Source organism: Theobroma cacao, chromosome 10, assembly GCF_000208745.1.
Source record: "Theobroma cacao cultivar B97-61/B2 chromosome 10, Criollo_cocoa_genome_V2, whole genome shotgun sequence".
NCBI classification, from domain to species: domain Eukaryota; kingdom Viridiplantae; phylum Streptophyta; class Magnoliopsida; order Malvales; family Malvaceae; genus Theobroma; species Theobroma cacao.
In genome coordinates, this window is record NC_030859.1 from 20,297,337 (window position 1) to 20,319,361 (window position 22,025).

General features: G+C 33.0%; 2 protein-coding genes and 1 pseudogene across 3 annotated transcripts; 2 read left to right on the forward strand and 1 right to left on the reverse strand.

Annotated features, from left to right (window-relative positions):
* On the forward strand, nt 80-1,198 carry LOC108663665 (annotated as a pseudogene).
* LOC18587333 (annexin-like protein RJ4) lies at nt 10,987-14,913 on the forward strand. 2 transcript variants are annotated; one of them, XM_018129349.1, is made up of 6 exons: nt 10,987-11,289; nt 13,423-13,568; nt 13,672-13,890; nt 13,990-14,202; nt 14,311-14,400; nt 14,499-14,913. In XM_018129349.1, exons 1-6 carry the CDS (start codon nt 11,217-11,219, stop codon nt 14,700-14,702), a joined length of 945 nt encoding a protein of 314 aa, XP_017984838.1. In that variant the 5' UTR covers nt 10,987-11,216; the 3' UTR covers nt 14,703-14,913. The 2 variants fall into 2 exon arrangements, with proteins under 2 accessions (XP_017984838.1, XP_017984837.1); XM_018129348.1 differs by lacking the exon at nt 10,987-11,289 and adding an exon at nt 12,983-13,265.
* On the reverse strand, nt 15,217-20,927 carry LOC18587334 (xylose isomerase). The gene is made up of 21 exons (XM_018129347.1): nt 20,815-20,927; nt 20,293-20,382; nt 20,089-20,193; nt 19,786-19,860; nt 19,582-19,711; nt 19,400-19,491; nt 19,198-19,248; nt 18,470-18,546; nt 18,308-18,362; nt 18,097-18,198; nt 17,882-17,933; nt 17,630-17,675; nt 17,489-17,544; nt 16,798-16,849; nt 16,596-16,675; nt 16,411-16,481; nt 16,273-16,313; nt 16,061-16,160; nt 15,901-15,972; nt 15,739-15,816; nt 15,217-15,453 (listed from the first exon to the last, which is right to left on the reverse strand). The coding sequence occupies exons 2-21, from the start codon at nt 20,368-20,370 to the stop codon at nt 15,418-15,420; spliced, it is 1,449 nt and encodes a 482-aa protein (XP_017984836.1). The 5' UTR covers nt 20,371-20,382; nt 20,815-20,927; the 3' UTR covers nt 15,217-15,417.

The following is a 22,025-nucleotide window of genomic DNA, read 5'->3' on the forward strand; positions in this document are numbered from 1 at the left end:
CCTTCGCTTGTGTTGCCTTCATTCTTATTCTTGAAGAATCCTCCAAGAAAAAGAGAAAGAAAAAGAAACGAGAAAGTTGATGGCTCATGAACAAGAAAATCATCCTCTCAACCCTCAATTCCTTTAGAATCAGAAGCTTACAAGATCATTGATGATATTGAGGTTTGTTTTAGTGCTAAAGTTTACAAAGTCGAATGTGTTCGCTTGGATTCAACTGTTGTTGCCATCAAATTTATTGATCTTGACTAGTGTTCCAAGGCTGATTTCGACAAAAATATTTAACATGAAATTGAGATTATGTCGTTTCCTCCTCACCCTAATATCCTCAACGCTCATTGATCCTTCACCATTGATGACCAACATTTTTGGGTGGTGATGCCTTTTATGTCTGTTGGTTTCTTGCAATCCATAATTTCATCGTCTTTCCCCAATGGCTTATTAAAGCAGTGCATTGCCATTGCTTTCAAAGAAACCCTATATGTATTGTCGTATCCTTACAACCAAGGGCTTTTTCATAGACATATTAAGGCTGGCAACATTTTGATGGACTTAAAAGTGTGTGCTAAGCTTGTGAATTTTGGGGTTTTCAGCTCACTGCTGATGCACACTAACGTGACGGGAACACCATATTAGTTAGCCCTAGAGGTGGTCCATTACTCGCATATAGGATATAGTTTCAAGGTTGATATATGGTCTTTTGGTATAATCGTGTTTGAATTAGCCCATGGAAAGCCTCCTTTATCTCATCTACCTCCTTCAAAGTCTTTAATTAAGAAGATTAAAGAGAGGTTTAGAGTTTCTAATTACAAAAATAATAGCAAGAAAGTTAAGAGCAACAAGTTTTCCAAGGCATTTAATGATATGGTTGCTTCATATCTTGATCAAGATCCTACAAAGTGACACTCGATAGTAGAACTTTTGAAAAATTCTTTTTTTAAGAGTTATGGAGGTTCGAAATTTCTTGAGAAGTATGTGCTGTAAGGATTGCCTAGTGTTGAAGAAAGGTTCAAGGTAAGCAAGATTCCTAGGAAAAGTGTTGATGTTGATGAGGAGTCAAGGTCTCAACTTGTTGAACATACAAGGATTAATGGGTGTAAGTTCAATGAAGATGGGTTCAATCTTGAACCCCGTATTCCCTGATGAATCAAAAGAAGATTCAATTAGTTTTGGTGGCCAAACGATCATTGCAAAAAGATAGGGGAGGCAAATGGATCAAGTAACTCTGAGGGGACAAATTTGAATTCATCAAAGGGGTTAAGTACGGAGGAGATGAAAAAGAGTCTAGCATTGAGGGAATTACAGGGATGATCAACCTGGAGTTGAAGGCATTGTTAATACAGACTAATAAATAAAACATGAAATCCCAATTAATATTAAAGTGATATGTTAATGATGGGCTTTGCACGTCAAGTTGGGTCAATGTGAGATAAACCAATTTGCATGTGTTTTGGAGTTGATATCTAAGGTTTAATTACATAAAATCTAAGTGCTTTGCAACCGATTTTGAAAAAACTCAAAATGGGTTAGGAATAAGTTTTTGAAATTAATTCTCTTGAAGATTGATCTCGGTTTTGTAGTTTTTGTTTTTGGAGTTTTTTTTTTTTTTGCTCAGCAAAAATAGATTGGTTGAAGTCAAAAAAGAATCTAGAAAATTGACTCATATTGTAAGCATTGCCGCATGATGTAAGCATTGCCATTCCACTCAATATCTCATATGGCTGGAATATTTTTCATTTGTTAAAGAATCAAGAGTCATGTATTTTTTTTTTGTCAATTTACTCTCTATATTCACAATTTGATCAATTCAATCCTTTAATTTTTAAAATTTGAACAATTTCATCCCTCCCCTCCCCTACCCTAAGTAGGTGGAAATTTATTAAAAATACCAAACTTACAAATACAGCTTAAACCCGAGCTGAGCTGGATGCATTTGAATCTTTATATGCAACAAATTATGAGATAAATTAATGATAATGTCCAATGCAAGATTACTAGCAATCTTCCCAAATGCTCATTTAAATAATTCCATTTAAGATTCTCCTCCCCTGAGTTTGACAATTATCAATGTGCCTAATAACATTGTTTGATTCATTTCTGTGAATGCACCAAAACCCAATGATGAACAACCAGGGCTTGAAAAGAAAACAATGTGCAAGCAAACACAAGTTCATCTATGCACCAACATAACCACACACCCTTGAATTCAACTGCAAACGACATACCAAACAACATTAGCCATATTTGGATTCAGTAACAATGTAACCAACCAGAGTCCTACTTGAAAGTAAGTAACATTGGCAGACAGCTTGACCTGGGTTGTTGTTATGTGCAAGATGCATAGGTTTCGAGTTTTGTTTTGTATCTAGGGTCTTGAAGGAGTATTGGAGGTGTATACTCACCATCAATGTAAGGGTATATTGCCCAATACCTCTCTTTGTGGGATGTTTTGGTTTCTGTTGGTCCCCATAGAAGGCATAAATTCATTTTTTTTTTCTAATGAAAGCAACTTGATAATTAAAAAATAAAAAACATGTAATTGTTTTGGTTGGTAGTCAAGGATGTTTCAAGCTGGCATGATAAATAGACAGACTTGATACATACTCCAAACTTTCCTACTTCCTTTCACATTACTAACTATTTCTTCACAGAGCAGAGGTTCAAATTCTGTATATAATTATTTGGGGAAACCATTTTTCCATTTTAAAATTTAAAATTTTCTGTAAACAGGACATCTATTACAAATGCTGTTCAAACTGTAATTACATGCAAGAACTAGGAAACAAGTGATTTTGCTGAGAGCTAGCTAGAAAAAACCTATGGTGTCAACTCAAAACCTACTTGCCACATTTACAATTGCTGCTATCTTCTTTGAGAGTTCTACCTTATCAACACCTACAAATTTATCCACTTATCGTCCATCTTTAAGAAAAAAGAATGTAGAAGTAGCATTGATATCCGATGAAGTAACTCTTTTTCGTAATACTGCCTTCACAATACTTTCAGCAAGTCTATTTCAGCTTTTTCGTATTTTTCAAGTACATCAGTTAATGGTGTACCCACTCTCCTATGAAATGCAATCAGTCCATTGTAGGTAATATTGATTATTTTAATTCTTTTCGAATTTAAAAGGAATCATAGTGTCCTTTGGTGAAATATCTAATGTGGCAAATGCAGCTATCACATGCTCACTCAAATCATCACGTGCTTTTAAAGGATATAAACAATTAGCTCTAAGCAAGTCTTGAAATAGATCAAATACTACTTTTAATTCTTTGAAAGTCTTTTCCTTTAATTGATCGAGTGCATGCCAAGCATCATCTCTTGCATTTTATAGTCTCTCCCTCTTCCTCCGCGGTGTCTCATCTTCATCTCTAACTCCACCTCCATCTCTAGCTCCGTCTTTGTCTCCGTCAACTCCAGTGCCAACTCCAACTCCGATGTCTCTATAGACATCAACTCCCAAGTCCCTGTCCATAATGGGAATACCACCATCTCCATCATCTGGAATACCAACTCCATCTCCCCTTCCCCTCCTTCTACAACACTAGCTCCCTCCTCCTCCCCTCCTTCTACTTTGATGGGTGCACTGAATATTTCAATGCCATGAAATTTGACTCGACGAAACCAAGGCTAGCAAGCATGAGCACCACGACCACCACGACCACGCGCATGACCACGAGCTGGTCTTTCTTCTTGTAGGCCTCCTCGTCGAGGGACAAGTATGTTCTGACCGTTTTTCTCCTCAATGGTGAGGTGTCGTACGGGAAGAATTGCCTGGAAAGCCATATTAGCGCCTTGAAAAATCACATCTCTACAGTTGTCATGTAGAGCTAACAATTGAGCTAGCTTTGTAATGTGAAGTTCAGCACGTTCAATTTCCAACCTTCCAATGGTCGGAACATTATCGGCATCGAAAATAGGAGCTGCGACATCCATGAGGAAAAAGTATTTTTAGAGAGAGCCTTAGGTTACAAGAAGTCTCGTTTTTGGAGTGTTTTGATGTATGAGTTTTGTAAAATTGAAGTCTAATTAAGTTTTAGTTAGTTTAATTGCATAAAAAACGAGCTAAAAAATTGGAAAATCTAGAGAAAATCTCAAAATAGACCTTACGGAGTATGTTCTCTTCTAAAACATGTTAAAAATGTGTGAAAAATGTGCTAAAAATGTGCAAAAGATGGCGTGTGTGGCACGTGTGGGTTTTAAGGAGGTTCGATTTCGTTTTCGTTTTTTTTTAAAGCCTTAGAATTTTAATTCTGAATTCTTGGATATTTTTTCAAAATTTTTATATGGCTTAAAATATTATTATTTAATATTTGTGCATTTTTATGTATTTTCTCTAATTTATATGTATGTATTTTGCGAATTTGTTTTATTATAAAATATTTTCGCATGTTGAGAGTCTATTGGCATTGTGTACTCTCTTTAGATTAGTCTCATATTTTGTGTACTCTCAGGTTGAAATTATGTGCATAATTTAGAGACTGTATTGCATTTATGTGAAAAGTTCAATATCTTAAGTTTTAATGCAGCGCATATACTTTAAGATCAAATGAGATACATCTAAGCTTAGTATCTCAGTTGGAATGCTCTATTGCATACATTGGATTGAGTATGCAAATAAAGGACTTTGCGTAACTCGTACATTCCCGGTTTGAGAAAATTTTTTATTAATTGATATAAGTATTTGATTGTCAAAATGACTCATTTACTGATATTAATGGATTATTTTCTTAAGTACCTATTAGGGGATGGTCTTTAAATTGCCTTATACAATTGCCTACACAAAAGAGTTATTGTGTGAAGCAACTTAGAGTGGGACATGAAGTATCATAATTGAGGATATACCGGTCTAGAGGTTTATTTGCCCAAAAGGGATAGATTTTTTGAAAAGTAGCTAGGATGTTCTGCACAAAGGAGTTATTGTGTGGAGCAACTTAGAGTGGAGCATGAAATATCATAATTGAGGGAATACCGGTCTAAAAGGTCTATATGCCCAAAGGGGATAGATTTTTCGAAAAATAGCTAGGATATTCTCATATTAGTTTTACGTGGAGAGTGCCTATTAGCATGTCATATTCTTTGCTCAAAAGGGAGTCTATGGTGATGCACATGGACTCTTTGGTTATCTTAGTACATTATGAATTGTTGCTAATTATTTTGTTATTGCCTATTGACTAAAAATTGTATTTCTTGTCTTGAATAGTGAACTTTTCTATTTAAATTTTTTAAGTCACCTTTTCTGTTAATAAAAGACTTAGCCACCATGAGATTTTGAGTAGATAAACCTTAAGGATTAGAAAAGTAATGTGGATTAGTTTGTCATTTATACATACATAGATCTATCTATGAATATAGATAAGCATCTATAATATATTGTTGAAAGTTTTTTGAATGATAAGAAAACCTTTGAGGCATGAGAGAGATCTAATAAATTTTGTCTACTTGTTGTTAAAAGGTTTATCCTTGCATACCTATTAAGTGGATTTCTTGATATTACTAAAATAAAGGAGTTCTCCACTATAGTAGCACTAAGGTGTAGGGTGTCATCAAATGTTGAAATTGACAGTTTTTTGGAAGGACTTTATTCCATGAGTTATGATGGGATAAGAAGATTTAAGATGTACATTATTAAGATGCTCCACTAAATTTAATACCTAAAAAGTTTAAGGATAAAAGAAAGAATCTAGTCAATCTGTGAGTTTAATAGTACCTAAAATTGTCTCAAGAAGGAACATAAATATGTTGTTTGCAAAGAAAAGAGATATAAGAAAGAAGATTGTCTTAAGTATAAGATTCAGCTAGAAAGCATAAACTTAAAGAGATCAATAAGTAAGAGAAAGCCAAATAAGGAGAAGTCTAGAGTCATGATTAGAGGTGGAAGTTGAATTTGTAAGATCAGTTTGTTGAAATTTAGTTTCAATTTCTTTATTAGACACTACTAGTTGAATTTTGAAATAAAGATTACATTATTAAGATAATTAATGATTCAAATTGTATTAGCTTATGTTCTTTGACTCATATATTATATAGATTGTATTTAGTTCCTATTAATATTATTGCCACCTTGTATTATGTTGAAAGGGTTGCCAAAAGACCCTACATAAAAAAACATCTTCCATGTTGCGGCATAAAAGACTTTGCTACATTTCCAAAGAAAGGGTAGAAAGATTGATAAAGGATAACATCTTGCCTACTTCTATTTTTGATGACCTAGAGACATGTGTTGATTGTTGTAGGGATAAGATGACCAAGATAAATGCAAGAGATCAAATGGAAAGTTTTGATTTATTAGAACTCACCTACATTGACATAAATGGACCATGTACCCTTACTATCGCTAGTTATAGATATTTGAGGCATTTATTAATGATTTTACTCATTATGATTATAATGTTCAACTATTTCTTGATGAGATCCCTCAACATTAGTATGTTGTATAATAGATGCCACAAAAGAGATCCACAAGGGTAAGGAAGTCTACTCTTTCCTTAGACATCTACGAATTCTATCTTTAAAACGGTGATTATGATATTGGCCATGTAATATATCTAGTAGCTTTTTTAGAAGTTGTTTTAACTCTTAAATTAGATCTGTGGTGAGATGTAATGAAGGATAAGACACAATCTATACTATACACTAGTTTTTGAGAGCTTGTTGAGCTAAGTAATGGTTGCAACCTCATTAGTTGTAAACAAGTATACAAGACTAAGAAAAATTCTAAAAGAAAGGTTGAAAGGTTTAAACCAAAAGTTAGTTGTCAAAGTTTTTAATTACAATTTTTTTTTTTGTTGAATCCTACTAGGTTATTGTTTAGAGTCTTTATGGCATTAGTAGTTCATTATTATTTAGAACCATACTAGATAAATGTTATGATTGCCTTTTTAATTGAAAATCTTATTGAAAAGATTTATATGTTGCAACCTAAAGAATTCGAAAAAAAAAAAGATCATATTGTGTGAAGACCTAAAAGTCTATTTATGGGTTTTAATAATTTTTTTGCTAGTGATATCTTAAATTTGATGATGGCTGATGCAAAGTCACATAGTCTAACATTTTTGTTGGTGGATGATGCAAAGACTCGTAAAAAGGTGCTTTTAGGACTAGTTCCATTTAGTCATTCCTCATGTCGAAATGCAATAGATTGACCATCACCTACAATAATTCCAAAGTTTGTTGAAAGCTACAAGAAAAATTTATTAGTAGGCACAAGTGGAGAAATTATATTTTTCCAAAGATTAGAGTTTTTATTATTGATAATAGCGTCGGGTAAAAAAGGCATTTGGCTCATAGTCAGTCTTCACCACAATTATCTCTCTTCGGTAGTTATCTCGTTCATTCTCATATCTCTAGAGTCATTTATTGAGTAAAGTTCGATTTTTTATTTTGAGATCAACTATACCTAACCTTCCTATATTTTTGTGTTGACAAACTACATCCCATTTCACATAGTGTATTCCTCTATTCAAGCCATTACCTCTTTAAAGATATCTTCTTTGAATTTTTTCCAATTCATTTTTAACTCCCTATGGCATTTAAAAAAGTGACATGAAAAAAACAAGCAGACTATTCATCACAAATTTTATCAAAGTTATTCGGCCTTCAATTGAGAGCATTTCGATTTGCATCCATCCAATTTAGACTGAAAATGATTTATCACTAGTTGCCATATTTTCTTTGAAGCTTGAACAGCCCTCAACGGAAAGCTTAAATAGGTAGATGGAAAATGGCCTGCCTTGCATCAAATTCTTGCTACCCAAGTACTAAGTAAATTTGAATTCATACCCGCCCCAAAGAGATTACTCTTCTTTTTTAACAATCCCCCACTATGATTTTAGGAAGTTAAAATTATAGCCATCAGGCCTAAGAGTTTTGTTACCACCACATTCTTGTAAGATTTCCATAACTTCTATCTTAATGTAAGGTGCCTCTAAAGCCTCTCTGGACTCCTTTTTAATCTACGGATTCCACACTCTAAATCAACAAGTTTCATCACTTTCCTAGTACCATACAATTGGGTGAAGCGTTTAGCAACCTCCTTTCTTATTTGCACTGGCTCCTCAATCAATTGATCATTCACTTTTGAGATTTGTGATCTGATTCAAGCTTCTTCTAGCAAAGTCCATGATGGTTGTTTTTGTTGTAACTGCTAAACGGTGCAAGCTATTTGTTGTTCTTGTGGAATGTGATATTTCTTGTTCATGGATATCAATCGATATTTCTCACAAATAGCTTGATTGTAATATAAGATCAAGTCCACAAAATAGCTTTGATTAACTTGCGATTATTTTTTTTTCTCAGCTTTCTGTAAACCTAGGAATATTGGAGTAGATCTTGAAAAAAACTACCCCAATCAAGTGAAAGAAGGCAAGACAAAGAGTTTTTGGGATTTTTCTAACATTTTTGACATCGACGAGCAACAGCTGACCACCAGTAGTGGTGGTTGTAGCGATGGCAGTCAGTTGGAATCTAGGCAGCTACCCACCAGATTCTTAGTTTGAAAAGAATAAGATATTAAAAGGAAAAGAGTAGAGAGAGGGAGGGAAAAGAAAAAAAATGAAAAAAAGAAATTTTTTTTTTATTTTTTCCATGTCAGTATAGCCTGACACGTCAAGGCTACGTCAGCATTTCTAACAGTAAATTTAGACAGAGTTACTCATAAGAACCAAATTATATGAAATAGCAATGTACATAGACTAGATTAATTAAATAAATTTTGTTTAGATTGATTAAATTGAACAAAACACTATACAATATGAATTTCCTGTGTACTTTTACCATTTGTTTTTTATTATTATAATTATCTTTTTTTTTTTTGTATAAATGAGGTAATTATATTTATCCAAATAAAGTTGCTATAGAAACAAACACTTAATAAAGTTACATCAGTTTAAGTTATTAAATAGCTGTTTATTAGATCCACCACCAGTAACATTTTTTTTTTGAAAGTTCCAGTGACATTCTTAAGCCTATTTAAACAAAAACAAACAATCTCCAATGTTAGTAAAAGATATATTTAATATTCTGAATTGTTTATTGAACATATTTATTGTAATCTTACTGTATCATAATTTAACAGAATTATACTAATTTAATCATAACTTATTGAAATGAAGACAATCTCCTATGTTAAGAGAAGAGGATTCTAATATTCTAAATTGTATATTGTACAGAGGTATATATATATATATATGCACATACACACACACACAAAGCTAACAGTATTCTAATCTAACTAAACCACATAGATTTAACCTATAGTTTGTATAATTGCTATAATTATATTAACACTCCTTTAAAACTCAAAATGTTATGGTAGGTGGTGACCTTAATGATGTGGCAAAACATGTACCAGACTAGCATGCAATATGTAGCAAGCAGTTGTAGATGACATAACAGAAGAAGTGGGCGAATATGTGATAAGTAGTTGATTAATTGATAGACGATAAGACAGAATATGTTGCAGACTTAAATAGTATGGAAACATGGTTGCAGACTTAAACAATATGGAGATATGATTTCAGAATAAGATAGAATGGCTCTAATACCATGTTAGTAAAAGAAAAATCTTATATTTTAAATTATATATTGTACGGAGTGTGTGTGTATATATAACGCTAACAATATCATTGACAGTATCGTAATTTAATTGTATTACTGATATTAACATAATCTAGTTATTAATTTAGTCTATAATATGTAGAATTACTATAATTATTCTTATCATCCTGCATGCTTTTCTATAACTCTAGAATAGACTTAGGCTTTTTGCCAATGAACTCTGCCATTTCTCTCAGATAAAGGTAAATAATAGCCTCCCAGGCAAAGCCAAGGATGATCTTCAACAAAGCCTTGCCTATCAACCTGGTCTTAGCCCAAAGAAAATCTTGAGTGCCAATCGCCAACAGGTTTCTGGATTCCACAAAGCTTATAAAACCAACATCCAAAAGCTGCTCAGAATATATGACAAAAAATCTCATAAAGCAAAATGCTGGCAAATCTGCCATATGTTGGAAATCTCTTTCTTTAATTTTTCTTTTTCAATCAAACAATTTCAGTGGTCATCATGTGAAGTTCTTGAACACGTTTCAATACCATTGGAAAGTGACTCCAAATTGTCTAGTTCTGCTTCATAGTTCATTCAAGTATATCCAAAATATGTCACCATCCAAGTTTTCAACAGCAATATCTAAGTGGGTTAATTAATTAGCTGTACCTATAAGTAGCATCCATCTTGATGTCACTAGGTTTGAGAAATTGTAGGCTTTGCATGATTCAAAATGAAAATGAAAGGGCTTAAAATTTTTAGAAGGAAAAAGGGAAATGTGTGAAGACTTGCCCATTAATTGGATTGATTTGCCTATTCTTTTGCCATAGTTAATGACTCATCAATTAATAAAACTTCTTGTATTTTAATTAATAACGAAATAAAAAAATTCAAGAATTGAAATGATTATCTAAGTAGTTTATATCAATCATAATTTAAGTATTTTCCATTTACTTTAGTTTGTCTTGATTTTTAATATTCAAACACTTAATGAGACTTTATTTTAATTATATGTAATCTTATAATTTTTAAAATTTTTAGATTCATGACTCATTACGTGTGAGTTTGATCGATTAATTTTATATTAATTAATTTATTTTTTAAATTAACTAATAAAAAGTTATGAACACATATCAATCACTTCTTGCAGTGTCAGATTTTTTGTGTGCTCTCATTCTAATTAATGGAAATTTAATTCTTAAAAATATTTCGATATTTATAGGAATAAAGGATGCCTACAACTAAGATAAAGAGGAAAAGGCACAGAAACTGAAGAAGGAAAAAGCTGAAGGTAATAGCTGGAGAATCCTATGTTTTCCCTTGACACTTTGCATCCATGCATGCAACTAGAAAACGACAATGCCATGCACCTTCATTTTCTGACAAACCACACTTTGCATTCATGAAATTCAATTAGTTTTGCTTTTGCTTTTCAGTATTTTAATCAGAAAAGAATAAAGGGTATCTGCTAAATTTTTAATTCAATGCAATAAAAAGCAGAGCTAGCTGGGTTGAAAAGCATGATAAACTTGAGCTGGCGTCAACTTCAACATTGGGTATCATACACAATTTCTTTTGCTATAAATAGGGAGGTAGAGGAGCAAGTTTTCTTCACCTAGCCTTTAGTTTTTGTACGTAATTAATTAGATTAGAGAGTTCAGAGATCAAACCAATGGCAACCCTCATTGCTCCTGACCACCCTTCTGCTGTTGAAGATGCTGAAGCCCTTCAAAAGGCTTGTAAAGGTAATCTTAATTTCACTAATTATATGTGTAGAGATATACATTTCTCTTCCTTATCATGGCAAGCATACCAAATTCACTGTGATCAATAATATAGTAACATATACTGGTATATATGATTTGCTAAACACAGTTGCTTTTGCAGAGTTTCATTCATACCATTGATAGACAAAACAATCCTTGTCTATAAAGGATGAGGCTACCATTGTTACCATAAAGCATGGAATATTGCTAAAACTAATTTTTGACAACTAAGCTGCCGGTGGGGTGCTTTTGAGCCTTATATAGTAGTGGTTTTGCAGTAAGAATTTGAGATTTCAATTTGAATGTCTCTTACTATGAAGTTCAAAACAATATGAAAAATCATATTTCTGCAATGAGTTTTATTGATTATTATTAAAAATTATATCATTTAGTCAGCAAGGTCACTAGGGTTTAGGGTATATCATACAATATGGACACCTGGATTGCTAATTTGTATAGAAATAATTATATAATATATGATACAATTTGTGATAACTATTAAAGTAATTGATCTCATTCTATCTTCCAATTAAAAGAATTGAAGAAGTCATATCTAGTAACTATTTAATTATCTTGTGGGAAGGTTCCTTTTGATGTCACCAACACCACATACACCAAATTTCTACTTGGTAGGTGCAGGTTTTCTTGTCCTTTAATGCCACCTAGCTTCTTATGTCAACTTCTCTTTGATCTTTTTTGCCTTTTGATTTTCTTTTATCCAATTCTTTTCTGTTCTATTTTTCTTTCCTGGTGAGAAGAAAAAAGCAGACAAACTGCTCCAATTAATCTCTGTATATAGAACTAATTTTTTCTTGATTAGTTGCATAGGTATATGCATAGACATCCTACAGCTAGACCATGCTATAATTCAGAAAACTTTGCTGAACAATGAGAAAGATCTGATCAAAAAACTTTCAGAAAAATGGCTTAAAAGAGGGGTATCTGATAAAGATTAGAAGATTATATGTAGTTCACCTAACACTATTAAATGAAAAAGATCAAAAGATAGCAACATAGGGAAAGCATTTATTAGATTAATATATAGGGAAAAAAGTGTAATAGGGAAGACTTCAAGAAAGGAATAGATGTGATATGAACAATGACATCTTTCTAGCTACTTACTGCTAATATCTAATTTCATTTTTCATCAGCCTGAGTTGGATCTCTCTGTATTAGATTTTATCAGATACAAACAATTTAGTTCACCATCTATGACCAAATTGAATAATATTAACCATTTCATTTCATTTATCGATTGGAAAAGGAATTCGAACCCGGTTCAGGAAATACGTATATCTATCATTAAGAAAAATGCTCAAAATTTAAATCCGATTTTTGAGTAGGGATTCATTCATCTATACCATTCAGTGTTTATTTTTTGGAAGAGAGTAAATAGCAGAAGTGATTTTTCATTTTCCTTTTAGTACAAAAGTACCATGACTTAAATTAACTTACCATTTCTGCTCCATTTCTTGTCCTTTCCCTAGCACTTGAGTCCAGCTTATTTAGCAAAGCAGAAAAACTTTTACTAATCAATTCCATATACTTGTAGTCTATAAAGTTACAGTAAGAAGAATTTTATGGTTGGAAATGAGAGTTGATATTCTTTGAAATGGAAGCATCTGTTACCAGGTAGGAAAGTATTGTATTGTATATGTTACAGCTTAGCATAAATTGGAAGATCATAAATATGCACTAAAATCAAGATAGCATATTTCATTCCAAGAAACCCAAGACCTGACACATTAATTTTCATAAATTAAGGCCAGCTAGAAAGAGTATAGTGAGGAAACTAGTATTATAAATAAAGGTCTTAAGGCAAGTCTCCTTCAAAATTCATTGACAGTCTCTAGAGACACAGAGGGAAAATAGTCCAAAACAAATGGCTACCATTGATGTTCCTCATCAGGCTTCTTTTCTTGAAGATGCTGAAGCTCTCCGAAAGGCTTGTCAAGGTTATTCCATTGACAATTGACAAATTTCTAGTCTTAGTCCTTTAATTTTATTAGATGACAATTTTCTATGAAATGATCATTGTTATTCTTATAATACTTCAGACTGGGAAGAAATATTTATGAGTTACACATGTTTTTTTCCTTGTAACTTTGCTAGGATGGGGGACTGATGAGAAGGCTATAATTTCAGTTCTGGGTCATAGAAATGCAGCTCAGAGAAAGCAAATCAGGCTAGCTTACGAAGAGCTGTACCAGGAAGATCTCATCAAGCGTCTTGAATCAGAGCTTTCTGGTGATTTTGAGGTTAATACGCCAGGCGCCATCATCATTAGCATTTTCTGTTTCATTTCTGAAGTATGTGTATCAGTTTTTTGATAGTGATTAAGTTTGATTTGTTTGAATATAGAAAGCTGTGTATCGTTGGGTACTGGATCCAGCAGATCGAGATGCTGTCCTAGCTAATGTTGCCATAAAGAAAATTAGCCCTGATCACCATGTGATCATTGAAATTTCGTGCACCAGATCCCCTGAAGAGCTGTTGGCTGTGAGAAGAGCCTATCAGGCTCGTTACAAGCATTCCCTGGAGGAAGATGTTGCTGCTCATACCAAGGGAGACATCCGAAAGGCATGTCCTGATCGACATCGTTTTCTTTTCTTCATTTTATGGTTGATGAAACCTTTAAAGAAATGAGTAATTAATGAAGGTCTTTGGTTGATGTTGCAGCTCTTAGTTGCCTTGGTGAGTGCATTCAGATATGATGGGGAGGAGATAAATACCAGACTAGCAAATTCTGAAGCCAATATTCTTCATGATGCTATCAAAGACAAGGCTTTCAACCATGAAGAAGTTATCAGGATCCTGAGTACAAGGAGCAAGATGCAACTCATGGCAACTTTCAACCGCTACAGAGATGATCAAGGCACTTCCATCACCAAGGTACACATAAAAGGAGCACCCTTTTTTCATTAACGTTTCAGTAGCTTAAAACCAAACCATGCTCTCATATCAAATGTATTCTCTACCCTTTCCTTTTTGTCTCTCCAGAAATTGCTAGGTGAGTCAGGTGATGAATTCCTGGTGGCACTGCGTACTGCAGTTCGATGCCTCAATGACCCGAAAAAGTACTTCGAAAAGGTTTAAGTCTTACATGATCCAAATACCATTTCGGTACCCTTTTTTCATCATTAGAGTTGGTATATACGTGCTCAAAATTTACCATTCTCTTACAACAGGTTTTGCGCAATTCGATCAAACGGATCGGAACTGATGAGGATGCTCTTACCAGAGTGATCGTTACAAGGGCTGAAAAGGACCTGAAAGAGATCAAAGACCTTTACCACAAGAGAAACAGTATGCCTCTTGAACAAGTTGTCGCCAAGGACACCTCAGGCGACTACAAGGCCTTCCTTCTTACTTTGTTGGGGAAGGAAGATTGATATCTTCATTGGCCATTTGCTGGTTTTAATTAAGTGGTGTTGTTTACTTTGGTGGAACCTTGTTGATCTGAGCGACTACCATCTTGAACCCTGTTTAAGTTCTATGTGGCGTGACAAAATTTATCCATGTATTTCCATTTCGTATGGTGTTTTTTTAATGGTGTGGAAGGTCTTGTTGTCTAATGGCATATACAGTGAGCTTCGAAAAACATCTGAATGGTTTATGATACCCTATCCCACATCAGATAAGAATGCAATTTAATAAGAACTCGTAAGAGTTGAAATCATCTACTGCTAGGCTTGGTAAATGGAGACAACTAGCTAAATACAAAAAGCACATAAAAGGTCTAAGGCCATATCCACTGAGCTGAGTCATAGCTGACATCAAACTCTAGCAAAACAACAGAACTACTAAAGCTACTTTTGATCCAAACATTTATTGTATCAAACTTTGATCAATTCAAAGCTGCTCTTGTCATCACACACATACCAACACACACAACATTCAAAGGGGTACGAAAAAAGTTGTATGTTCCCATTCATGGTAAGATGCATTTCCACCAAGAGTTCAACTGGTTAGGGGACAAGTTTTACTTTGAAATTATATACTAAACTATTGTAAACAACTACAGAACTGTATTATTGATAAAGTATCATTGATTATTCCTAATAGAAAAGGCAAAAAACTCTAATAACTTATGCTAATCACAGTCTCCTACAATGCAGATTGGAAAATCATCTCTGCAAGTTCCTGCAACAACACAAACAAATAGTCCTTTTAGATTTGATTCAAACTGAGAAAACATCTAACTAGACAATAATCTAGAATAAAGCCATACATAACAGCACATATAGAAAGAAGCTTGAAATGGAACATGTTACTCGACTCTGTGAAAATAATTGTCTTGTGTCATTTTATAAACCCCAACCCCAAATCCCAACCTCTCCTACTCGATGTTTGAGCAACATGCTCATCATGGTCAATCATGAAGTTAGTAAGCCTATCAACATAGTAAAAAGTAATATATCTAACTACCTGCTTGGCTGAAGCAACCTTTGGTTCGCCCCATTCCTTGGCTAGCTTCTCAAGCATTTCAAAATCAGCTTTACCAGCCTGTTGGATGATGCATTACTTACATTAGCCATAAAAATTTGCATATTTTACACCAAAAAGGAAGATATTACAGAAACACATCACCTCAATTTCAGCACCAATCTCTGTGTCAAAGCTGGAATATCGCTTACGAACAAGCTCAACCAAAGAACCATCCTATAATCAACAAATGCATTAATAAAGCAAAATAGGGAGAAAGTGAAGGAGTCAATCAGTGAAGGACACTTGATGTATAATATATTACCTCAATTAGCTTGGCAGCATTTCGGAGTCCACGGGCCAAGGTGTCCATTCCACTAATATGAGCAATGAACAAGTCCTCAACATCTGTACTCTCTCTCCGTCTACAAAATCATAAAAAGTCAAAATTTTTATCTCAACAGGATGAAAGTAATGACAGTCTAGGTAGATACAATCACAAGTGAAAGAAAATTAATGAGGAAAAATTACACTCACAATTTTGCATCAAAGTTGAAGCCTCCTGGTGCTAATCCTCCCTGTAATAAACAAAAGTGAAAACACCAACTGTAGCCTCATTGGGAGTCAAACTCTCATTGAACTATCAAAAGTAAATAAAAACAATCCTTCACATACATTTCTTATCACACTTAGCATAACCATAGTAGCCTCTCCAATATCTGTCATGAACTGATCTGTATCCCAACCTGTATTGCAAACAAATCCATATCTTAAATTCTAAAAGGACTGTAGTTCCAACTTTGTGAACTGAAAGTAAGAAATTTTGAAAAAATAGGATGCTTTTAGTTATTGAATAGTACCAATCTGAGGATCGCCAGTGTTCGCATCAATATTTCCTAGCAATCCATTGATTCTTGCAGTCTCAAGATCATGATGACAGCTGCATATTACACATGTACCATAGATTGGCAGGGGAAAAATACATGCATGCAGTTGTTGGACAATTTTACTCAGAAATAATAAGCAAGAATCACGAAATTGAAAGAATGGAACATCACAAACCTGTGACCAGAGAGGGTGGCATGGTTGCATTCAATGTTAAGTTTGAATTCTCCTGCAAAAGGAAAGAGCGAACAGTTAGTCAAAATGCAACTGCCAACCAACAGAGACAATAGCTAACATTGATTAGAGCTGATCAACTAAAATTTCTGATGTTCTGCTAAGTATGGTTTGCAACATTAGGTATTTGAATAATGATGATAGTTTACTTCATTACAGTTTCTGAACACATAGACAACAAAATGTTTCTACATAAGAAAATACCATAAAGCCCAATAAATTCCAAATTAGGTGATATTATTCTCTGGGCTGAGGGTTACCCCTTCTATAATATTTTTTCTCAGCCAGCTACTCTTACCATGAAATAATCAGTTTCTTCTTTGTTCTCCGGGTAAAAGCATGACCTAAACACTTGATTTTATCTAAAAGGGTGCAGTTTTCACTTTTCAAACAGCACATATAGTCACATTCATGAAATCAACTCTTGCTTTACCAGGTAACAGTTATCTATGAGACAAGTCCCCTTAAATGCACAAGTTTCTTTTTTGGCCAAACAAATGGACACATTTAGGTTATACTTTATTTAGCCAATGCATGCTGAAAATTAGAACCATGATTATTAAAAACAACAGAGTTAACAAAGATCATTTGGAAGGCAACATTAGGGATCAGATGAGAATTCATTAGAGCTCACCAAGCAGCCCGTATTTTCGCAAGAAGTTAGCTGTTGTTGCAGCATCCCAGTCATACCTGGAAAAATTAAGCATAGTTCATACAAAGAACAGAAGGGACTTAATTGACATTACTAAGCACAAAAGGTATTGTTGAAACATACTGATGTTTGGTAGGTTCTTGAGGCTTAGGTTCAATCAGTAGAGTTCCTGAATCAAATAACGTTCCATTACAATTTCAGAAAAATGAAGAAAAAGAATGAAAAAGAACAGTAGGGAAGAAATTCAGATTGTAGAAGACTCCTTTGGTCCAGAACAGCGTCTTTTTTTCTTTTGTTACCTTCTTCCTACCCACCCATATTTGCAGGAAGGAGAATTATCATACAGTTTTTAAGATTAACATAATGGAAAATTACCATTGAATCCAATCTTCTTCTTGTAGGCAACGGCAGCTTCAAGAAATCTTGCCTGTCAAAATAAATAACAATAGTTTAATCTGAAGAGAACTAAGACACCACATCAGAAACAACTTTGAATAACTTTCAATATGGGAAAAATGCATATAATATAGTAAATCTTTTAACTACATTAAAACTAACAAAAGCTGACATTGAAAAACATAACAAATTACCAGATGATCAAGCTCTCTTTCCATGTCTGTGTTCAAGAGTGATTGATAACCCTCACGACCACCCCAAAAGACATAGTTTTCACCCCCTAGATAATGTGTGACCTATAGAACGAGCAGAGCAGAGCAGCATACAAGCAATTATCAGAAAAAAGAACAATGCAACCGTAAAACTAAATGCACAAAAATAGACAAAGTTTCCTCAGCCACACACCTCCATGGCTTTCTTGACTTGAGCTGCAGCATATGCATATACACCCACTTCAGAGCTGCAAAGCAAACACAGATGTAAGTATTAAGTTCATCAAGGGTCAAGGCAATGACATTCTATTCAGGATATATAAAGGATATATGCAAGATACTCAATTGAGGATACCTAGTAGCACCACCATGCATGTAACGAGGATGCATAAATAGTTGAGCTGTACCCCACAGAGGACGGATCTTGTCTCCCTGCATTGTCAAGTAACAGAGATGTTCAAGAAACACATAACTTTGGCATGTTTTAAGCAACAAAAACTTATCAAGCAGTGAATATTGAAGCCCTACATGCAAGCATAATGTTCCACACAAGAAAAAATGGCAAAACAAGTTGCCAAATTATTGTGAAGACAAAAAATAGATTCTTAGTCTATTAGAAGGAAAAAAATAGCTAAAAAAAGGCAAGCCCCAATTAACAACCCTTCTCCAATCCCAAACTATTAATACAAGATTGTGAATTTTTCTATTTCTTTCAATCCCCAGGTAGGTAACCAAGCACTCAAATGAGACAATGACAATCTACTAGGACGCCTAGTAACTTATCGTTATACTTCTTTAACAAACAATAAACTAGTTCAACTTGTTTACATGATATGCATATGTTGACTGTAAATGACATGGCATGGGCTGGCTTAGATAATAACAGGCACAGTGCATACTACCAGTGTGATATTGATTGATAAATCCAGACTGTTAAAAACCAAATAAAAATAAATAAGTAAATAAGATGTAAAGAGATCTTCAAGAACATGTAGAATTATGTGAAAGAAAAAAAAATAGGACATTAGGTACTTAAGTAAGAGAGAATCCATTTAACACTTTTTTGCACATTCAGCTAGTTACCTGAAGTTCTTTAGCGAGGGCAACAACTTCATCCAAGTTTGCATTAGCTTCCTACAACAAACACAATAATACAACTATTGATAGACAATTATCAAAAGTAAAAGGATAGTTGTCAAAACAGTTTAGAAGAACCAGTTCATTTCCAAATCCAAACATTCAAATATTAAAAGCAACTTAAGTACTAGCAAAAAATTTATCTGACCTCTAGGGTTTTGCCATCAGGAGCAATGTCCCTGTCATGAAAACACCACCAATCAACTCCAAGCTTGTTTATGAATTCAAAGTTGGCACTCACTGCAATTTGTTTTAAGGAACAAAGAAGATTACTGCATGTCGCAAATTAGACTTAATCAGAGAAAGGTGGGCAATAACTATCAATCTTACTTCTTCTTTTGGCCATAGCAATGGAATTGGTACCATCTTCCCATGGCCAATACTTAGTGGGTGCACCAAAGGGATCAGCACCTGTCCCACGGAATGTATGCCAAAATGCAACACTAAATCTCAACCAGTCCTACATCATTGATAACTTGTCAGAAACCATGAACATCTTGACAAGTCTCATATAAGTTAAGAATAGAAACCAACCTTCATTTTCTTCCCAAGAATCTCCTCTTCCGCATTGTACCATTTGTATGCCAGTGGATTTTTGCTAGAAGTACCCTGCAGTCAAAATCTCTGTTAAATATCATATGTTTGTATAATTAAGCTATGATAATCACAACTCTGTTCACTTTGAGAAACATATTTCTGATTTCTAATAAAATCTTCCAACAAGAGAAAAATGTAGCGTTTCAGTAATAACAAAGTAAAAAATTACAACCCTTTAAATTTTAATTAACCAACACATGTACATTATTTTGCATATCATTGGGATGTAGCCATCTTTACCTCGTACTTAATTTTGGGAATTCCAGGGAAAAATTCCCCTTCCCAATCATCATCTTCAGCACATTTTCCACCAAGATCAGCAGGGCATGTTTGTGGTACAGCATTCTATGTGCAAAAACATTCCAATTCAGAAAAAAAATAAGAAAGAAGAAAGATAACATAATACAAGCTACATAAAGAACACTATAAAGGAAGATCTTTTACCACTATAAAAGAGACCGCATTCATACAAAGAAGTAACAATAAAATCCTGCCAGCCATATTTTTCTTTTCCAATGTCATGCAAACTAAACCCTGCAAAAACATAACCAACCAAACAAATAAAACTAATACAATAATATCAACTAATAATTATCCAACAAAACAAAAAAAAATATTTTTAAGGATTATCCAACATCATAAATCACATAAAAATGGGTCAAACATCAAACTTTAGACCAAAAGAAAAAATTAAACTTTAACAATGAGAAACTAATAATCTAAGAACAATCAACTCGAAAAGGTAATGAGCAAAATCAAATTTTTGCAGATAGAACAAAAAAAATCTGTTTTTTTTTTTTCTGATGAATACCCATCATCAGATATCAGACAAAAACAACAACAGCATACAAAAAAATTGAAAATTTTGAGCCATACCCATCATCGGAAATCGCATGAAAAATCAAGGGTCATTCTCAATTTTTTTAAACAAAAATAAAAACCCCACCTGATAGATAGAGAACTTACAGATTGAAAAACAGAGCAGGGTGTTTGAAAAGGAGGAGAAAAGAGCTGACGAAAAGTGGAAGAGACTCCGTATTTATACGTAAGTTGAGGAAAGAGTATCGGATTAGAAGGGTTGTTAAATTGTAATTATTTTCAAAATGATTTTCAAGTGATTCTTTTGGATAAGGATAGGTACATTGCGTCACCATGTGAAAGTCCTTTTTTAATAGCTATTAATTAGGAAATTATTAGGTTTTTTTCCTTTTTTAAACACTAATAAATAACATAAATAAAGATAAAATATATTATAAAATTTATATTTAATATACCTTCATGATTTTATATCTTTCAAATAATCAAATGTTATGATTTTGTTAATAAATAAATTTAAATGCTAAAAATTTTAAAAATAAATATTTATAATTTTTAATTAATATTTGATTAAATAATAACGTATAGATATTATACTTAAATAGTACATTAAATATAAATTTATATTTTATTATATCAAAAATTTATTGATAATTTAATATATTTCCAATTAGGAGTCGAATTTTTAAATTATGCAATAAATATAAAATTCTAACATATTCATCCTTCTCTTCTTATGAATTTATTTAAATTAAGAAATAAAATTATTTTTCTATTTAGTACTAACTTCGTTTGACACAAACACTATGAATTGTTCTTTATTGTAATTTTCTTTAACACACACACTTATTATTTATATTTTTATTATTAAATTAAATATTTAAATGTAAACATAATACCTTTCATTATTTTATATTTTTTATTACATTTAATATTTGTGAAAAATAAGAAAAAAAATAAAGAAATCCGATGAACCATCTCTTTCAACCCTTTAGACTAAGTTTTCTATGAGATAACAACATACACGTATGTCTCACGTGGCAGTTTCCTATTTTGTTAAATTTCCTTAGCTAAAGTTGAATTTCTTATCCAATATGGTTGAAATAGTACTTTATAAAGAATTTATGTTTTGAATTTCCTTTATTTTTTTTAAATTGGAATATATAATTAATTACTCACTTTTGTTTCAAGTTTATTAACATTATTTAGAATTATTTTTTTATAATTCAACAGATTATTTAATCGATCCAAAATTACTTATTGTAAAATCAAATAAACTAATCAAATGACCCAAATTTCATATTTAATGTTATGATTAAAATGTAAAATTACTACTTTCATTAGTTAGGTCAGATTCATCA

Coding starts and splice junctions, on each gene's coding strand:
- LOC18587333 (XM_018129349.1), top strand. CDS start 11,217: ATGGCAACCCTCATTGCTCCTGACCACCCTTCTGCTGTTGAAGATGCT. Junction 13,891..13,989: donor CCAAGGGAGACATCCGAAAG/GCATGTCCTGAT, acceptor TTGATGTTGCAG/CTCTTAGTTGCCTTGGTGAG. Junction 14,401..14,498: donor CGAAAAAGTACTTCGAAAAG/GTTTAAGTCTTA, acceptor CTCTTACAACAG/GTTTTGCGCAATTCGATCAA.
- LOC18587334 (XM_018129347.1), bottom strand. CDS start 20,370: ATGACATTGGAAAAGAAAAATATGGCTGGCAGGATTTTATTGTTACTT. Junction 18,547..19,197: donor CCCTCGCTAAAGAACTTCAG/GTAACTAGCTGA, acceptor TTGACAATGCAG/GGAGACAAGATCCGTCCTCT. Junction 16,161..16,272: donor TTCAACTTTGATGCAAAATT/GTGAGTGTAATT, acceptor ATGATTTTGTAG/ACGGAGAGAGAGTACAGATG.